This window comes from Peromyscus leucopus, chromosome 1 (assembly GCF_004664715.2).
Source record: "Peromyscus leucopus breed LL Stock chromosome 1, UCI_PerLeu_2.1, whole genome shotgun sequence".
NCBI classification, from domain to species: domain Eukaryota; kingdom Metazoa; phylum Chordata; class Mammalia; order Rodentia; family Cricetidae; genus Peromyscus; species Peromyscus leucopus.
In genome coordinates, this window is record NC_051063.1 from 99,754,708 (window position 1) to 99,761,540 (window position 6,833).

Consider the following 6,833-nt stretch of genomic DNA (forward strand, 5'->3'; position numbering starts at 1 on the left):
CCTGGGAAAGGCATTCATTTGGTCTGACCTGGGTGAAGAATAGGGTCTCAGGACAGCAGTGTTCACTCTAGCATGGTGCTCAGGCTTTTTGCTTTCAGAAAAAGTACAGTAGGATGGTGGCCAAACAAACAATGAGGACGAGATAACAGCAACAGCCCTCACTGTCTCAGTGTGCTGTCTGGGTGAACTCTGTAACCCTCACAGTTGCCTCTCCAAACTGATTATTGTTTTTTCATTGCTGAGGAGAAAATAGAGGCATTCAGAAGTAAGGTGATGTAGTTGAGATCATTTATCAGGGCCTGGCTCCATAAGTCAGAGTTCCCACTCACCATGTGGTCTCCTTCATTCTCACAGCTCCTGGCCTTTCTCTACCATTCTGGCTCTCTGTCTTTTTTTGTAAAATCATGCTAATATTCCTTTAGAGCCCTACGAAGTGCTTTCTGTGAGACTATGTATGCCTCTTTGTGACCCTCATCCCATTACCTTTGTGAACCTAGAACCCTTCAGTATTGTTTGGCAGAGTAACAGCAGGGCTGAGATGGTGGCCCCAGAAAACACTCAGTGACAGTTCTCCTTTCCAGTCAGTAGCATCCTTTACAGGACTTCATCAACAGCTGCCCAGGCCCTTGGCATCTCTGTCTTATGGTTATATCATGTAGTTGCAAGCAGAGAGAAGGGATGAATTGAGAGCTTGTGTCTGGCACATACTGCGTTATTAAAAAAAGGGGTAAATTAGTAAATAGCAGAGTTAGAAGTAATAAAGATTTAAATACTGATAGCTTTTTTTCTAAGAAAAATGAATTTGTTTTCTGGTGGGGCTTTCGTTTCTATAAACTTGACTGTGGTGCTCTAAAATAAAAGCAGAGCAGCCCTACCAACACCGGCCCCCTTAAAATAAAAGCAGAGCAGTCCCATCAGCACCCCTCCTTTAGTGCTTATTCCAACAAAGCTCAGTTTCTCCTGAGTGGATTCTGAGCAAACGTTTACGAGATCTCGCTGAGAGGTATCATGTGATGAGACTGCCTGGACTTTACCTGTTGGGGGCTGGTTCTGCTTTATCCCTTGTATCCACTTGTAGTCCCATTGTTCCTTAAAGCGGGTTGTGCTTTTACCAAATACATTTTCAGAGGCAGGAGGATGGACTCTTGAACTGAGGATTTTATTCCTTTGCATGACTCCTGGAACAGTTTTTCAGAATGTCTAGTTTTTATGTGATGCCTTTATAGTTTTAATTTTTTCTCTTTTCTCTCATGGCATTTATTTATTTGAGACAAGAACCTATTCTCTAGCTTTGGTCTGTCTGAAACTCACTATATATCCCTGACTACTCTCAAATTTGTATCCTTCCTCCTGCCTCAGCTTCCTGAGTGCCGGGATTTTAGGTGCTTGTCACCATGCCTAGCCCCATAGAGTTTTCTTCAAGGTCTTATTTAGATTACTAATGACTATCCCTTTCCACTGTCCAAACAGCTGACAGATAATTAGTATCAGAGACAAATGTACCATGAGCATTGGAGAGTCAGACAAGAGGGATTTAGAACAGGTTTTAGTAACAGGGAGGCTTGGTTACTTTTAGAATGAAGGAGCAAATAGGGAGAAGGTAGGGCCGCATTAGAGCTGGTAAAGGCCAGGGAGACAGAATAGACTGATTCCCTCTTGTCAGGAGAGTTTCACCGGAAGAGGGGTGTGTGGGCTTCAGGTTTTACATGGATAAGCAGGTTTAGAATTGATCAAAAGGTGTTTTATGGGACTCTGTGAAGCACAGGCTCATGAGGAGGGTGATGAATATTGCTCCTTCAGTTTCATTGGCTGCCCCTGTTCACTGCCTTCGGGGAGGCTGTGAATCTGGGTCACAGTGGACAAACACATCTCTTAGTTGTCTTCCAATTTCCACCTGGCTCTCCATGTCCATCACAGGGAGTCATGAGGGCAGCTGTCCTGAGAAACGTTCAAGGTAATAGACAGATAAACAAACTGATTACATATAATCGAGTTTACTTAATATATCTTCAGGAAGGAGATATATTAAGAACACATTACAGAGTGGTGTGTCTTGAGGAGCTATTATAAGGCTAAGATTTGGGCAAACTGAAGAGGGAAGGGAAGGAAATTTAGGTAAATACAGAACAAAATGTCGGGGAAGGAACAAGTACAAGCTGTGTAGAGAGCAATTTGTACTTACGTGAATAAAAATGGTAGAACAAATGTTAAAAGGTGGAGGTGGTGGAGGACACTGGGGGCAGGGTGAATGGAGACAGGTGCAGCTTCTGTTGGTTCTAAAGCACCTTGCCACAGAAACTGTGCAAATGAAACACTCAGGGCCAGAAGCCATGCCTACACCCTAGCCACCATCTTCTAGATGAGCTTTCTCTTGGGAGCTCAGCAATTCACAAGTTTGCATCTGCCTTTGTGCCTTTGCACACACTCAAGAATTCTTTCTGTTCCTTCACTTCCAGCCACTCATCAGCTATAGTGGGCACCATGATTCACAGCAACATCACCATCTTCCACCCTGCAGTTTTCGTGCTCCTTGGCATCCCTGGGTTAGAGGCTTATCATACCTGGTTGTCTGTACCCTTGTGCCTCATGTATGTCACTGCGGTCTTTGGGAACAGCATCCTGATAGTGGTCATCATCACAGAATGGAGCCTGCATGAACCCATGTATTTCTTCCTCTCCATGCTGGCCATCACAGATATCCTGCTGTCCACTACTACTGTGCCCAAGGCCCTAGCCATCTTTTGGCTCCATGCCCACAACATTGCCTTTGATGCCTGTGTCACCCAAGTCTTCTTTGTCCACACAATGTTTGTGGGGGAGTCAGCCATCCTGTTAGCCATGGCCTTTGACCGCTTTGTGGCCGTCTGTGCCCCACTGAGATACACAACGGTGCTAACATGGCGCATGGTGGGGAGGATTGCTCTAGCCATTGTCATCAGAAGCATCTGTATCATCTTTCCCGTGATTTTCTTGCTGAAGCGGCTGCCGTTCTGTCAAACCAACATCATCCCCCATTCCTACTGTGAGCACATTGGGGTGGCCCGCTTAGCCTGTGCCGACATCACTGTTAACATTTGGTACGGCTTCTCAGTGCCCATCGTCATGGTTATCATGGATGTGATCCTCATTGCTGTGTCTTACTCACTCATTCTGCGAGCGGTGTTTCGTTTGCCCTCCCAGGATGCTCGGCACAAGGCCCTGAGCACTTGTGGGTCTCACCTCTGTGTTATCCTCATGTTTTACGTTCCATCCTTCTTTACTTTACTGACCCACCGCTTTGGGCGGAACATTCCCCGGCACGTGCATATCTTGTTGGCCAATCTTTATGTGGTAGTGCCACCAATGCTGAACCCCATTGTCTACGGGGTTAAGACTAAGCAAATACGGGAGGGTGTAGTCCACTGGTTCTTGGACATCAAGACTCAGTGTTGTTCCTCTTCTTTGGGTTGATGGGTCCTTGTGAATCTTTATACTCAGCTTCATCAAGGAAACTAGCCAAGGAGCACAGATCTCCTGGATAGAGAGGACTGTCCTTCTTTTGCTTCATCCTCGTCCTCTTCCCACTTTTCCATTTTCTAATTTGTCTTCCTTATCTCTTTCTCTTGTTTAATGTGTGCTACCCACTTCATATATTTATCCTCAAAACTAGAGATGGTAAACTAAGTGTACATTTCTCTGATATGAGAATTTGACTTTTCCAGTAATAGGATATATCACAAGAAGTAAGGTTATAAACAAATAAATATATTTTAACATATTTAATATATGGAGAGGCTCTGGTATTTTAAAGTCCCTAATACTGTTTCTTTATATAGAATCAAGTAAGCTGGGCTTGGTGGTTCATTCCTGTAATCCCATCACTCAGGAGGCTGAGGAAGAATTGATCTGGGTTTGAGAATAACCTGACTTACATAGTCAGTTCAAGAGTAACCTGAGTTATAAAGCAAAATTCTGTCACAAACATCAAACCAAAGCTAATAAAAGTTCTCTACTATCTCCTATGGTGTCAGGTGTTTTTTTTTTTTTTTTTTAAGGGCATATATGTTTTGCCTTCTGGAATATTGTCTCATTCTTCAAATTTCAACTCAGGAACTGCCATCTCAGACAGGTGGTGGTGACACACACCTTTAATCCCAGCACTCATGAGTCAGAGGCAGGCGGGAGGAGGGGGATGGAGGAGGGGCTTAGGGAGTGGGGGTTAGGGGTTGGGGGAAGGACGACAGCTACTTTCTCCGCTAAGTCTTTCTCATTTTCTCTAGGCAAGCCAAGGCTCCTACTTTTGTGTGCCTGGTTCATCACATACAAATCTCTACATGTGCAGAATGAGTTGTAATAAGCTGCTCATTTCTTTGTAACCAGAAATTACTGTAAATGCCTTGAAACCAGAAGAGTGTGTATCTTTCATATTTGTACCTTTATATGTGAAAAGCGTCTGGCACTTAATAAATGTTTGTGAAACAAGTGAAAAGATGACGGCCTCCATGAACTTAGAACATGAATCTCCAGGATACATTGAAATGACCAGTGACATCAGTCCACAAAACCAGTGATAGTTTATCCTCCCAGAGGCAAGTCAGCTGCTGCATGCAGCTCTACTTCTCACACATTGGCTCTAACTCAGACACTAGGAACAGACAAGGCAGGGAGACACAGGACATTCTTGACTCTTCTAGCTAGCTTCTGACAACCTTGCTGTTGGCCACATGTAACAGATTTCATGAGATTGGAGTATTCTCTTAAGGACTCATGTTCTTGACCCTTGCTCCTTCATACTTATTTAGGAAAGGTCATGTCCATTTATTTCTTCAGCTACCACCTACACTGGGACCCTTAAATTCCTGTTTCTACTCTTTCCCTCCTTCCACCCCTCCCTCCCTCTCTCCATCTCTCCCCCTGTGTGTGTTTAGACATCCTCCCATTCACTGGCTGTCACCCCTGGAATATAGAACCTCCTTACAAGCCAGATTGTTTTCTGTGTTCCTTTTCTTGGGGAGCCAATTAGGGCAATCTTATCAACTTCACCAAGTGGGGAACCCTTGAGTTTTCTTGACTTCTTCCTCTCAGGCTGGATCCTGAATGAGTTATTATCACTACCACTAATGATGAAATGCCTGCATAGTCATATAGGTGGTACTTAAAGTCATAAAATTTCATTTGAATCTTATCCTCATTATTTTCTGTCTATGCAGAAATTCATTTAACATTTTTTAATTCTCACTTTTTCACCTATAAAATGAGTACCTTGCTGCAACTATGGGGCACTTTTGTAGAGTTGTTGAGAAGGTTAAATGAAATAATCCATAAACACACACACACATCACTTATAGAATCCTTAGCTCAAACTGCAGAAAATCTGCTAGTACTGAGTTATTTGTTTAATTACAGTCTTATCTTTAATACTGCCTCTGCAAATTACTAACAATTTTATGTTATTTTACCTCAGGTTTTTTTCCCTTCCTTCCTTCCTTCCTTCCTTCCTTCCTTCCTTCCTTCCTTCCTTCCTTCCTTCCTTCCTTCCTTCCTTCCTTTCTTCTTTTTCTTCTTCTTTTTTTAAAGACAGGGTTTCTCTTTGTAGCCTTGGCTGTCCTGGAACTTGAACTCAGAGATCTGCCTGCCTCTGCCTACCAAGTGCTGGGATTAAAGGTGTGTACCACCACACCTGGTTTTATTTCTTAACTGAATTAATGTTTTAAATATTTTATACTTTAACCTAATTATAAGTGACTCTATGTTAAGCATTGTAAAGGGCTGAACACATCAAGTTGCTACTTTCTGGAAGATCCTCAGAGGATCCTTCATTAATTACAGAATGTTTTCCATAGAATAGTCTGTAGATGTAGGCATGAAATACTTATGCATGTTTTATAATTTGATATTCCTTGGTCAAATAAGACTGAAAGATTCTGACATTTTTTGAGTAGTGCACATGATTATTTAACAGAAGATAGCATTCACAGTTTTTCATCTATTTCTGTGACCATAGATATCTGTTTACATGTCCACAAAATTATTATTGATTACACAGCAATTTACATTTATAATATAATCTAGTATTCCATTAGTCAAAGTATGAAAATTTGAGTCAATCATAAACTAAGCATTAGTTTAATAATATGCTGTCCTGACAATCTTTCATCTTTACTTTAAAACATTACTGTACAATAATATATTACTATATAGCATAATAAATAATATCAATGATGATAATAATGACTATCATGATGTGGATATCAAGTGGTCCCCACAAAAGGCTCATGTGATAAAGACTTTGTCCCCTGTGTGGCGTATTTAGGTGGAACTTTTTTCTTTTTATTTATTCTTCTCTCATACAATACATTCCACCAGCAGCATCCCCTCCCTCCACTCCACTTCTCAGTACCCCCTACTCTCCTCTCCCCCAGATCCACCCCTCCTCTGTTTCACTTCAGAAAAGAGCAGGCTTCCCATGGATATCAACTGAACATGGCATAATAAGATGCAATAAGCTCTCTCTCTTCCTGCTGCCTACTGACCCAGATGTGGAACTTTCAGCTACTTCTCCAGCACCATGTCTGCCATACTTCCTACCATTCTGACAATGGACTAAACCTCTGAAACTAGTTTATATGCCCAATATGCAGATCTTGGAAGAGAAACAGAAAGTCTATAAAGAGCAAATGAACATGACTTGTGGCCATGCTTGGTGCTTTTCTCTTTGCATACAAACTTCACTGAAAGTAAAACAAAATGGGACTGCTAAATTGTGTTTATCGTCTTGGTTTGTGAGTGGAGTCTGGCCTTCTATGACTGGACAATAAGAAGTAGGTGTAGGAGAATTTGGCAGGCCCAGTGTG

General features: G+C 42.2%; 1 protein-coding gene across 1 annotated transcript; it reads left to right on the top strand.

Annotated features, from left to right (window-relative positions):
• Nucleotides 1–1,047: 1,047 nt before the first annotated feature.
• On the top strand, nucleotides 1,048–3,610 carry LOC114687225 (olfactory receptor 52B2-like). Its single transcript, XM_028861928.2, has one exon. The coding sequence runs from the start codon at nucleotides 2,482–2,484 to the stop codon at nucleotides 3,448–3,450; it is 969 nt and encodes a 322-aa protein (XP_028717761.1). The 5' UTR covers nucleotides 1,048–2,481; the 3' UTR covers nucleotides 3,451–3,610.
• Nucleotides 3,611–6,833: the final 3,223 nt, after the last annotated feature.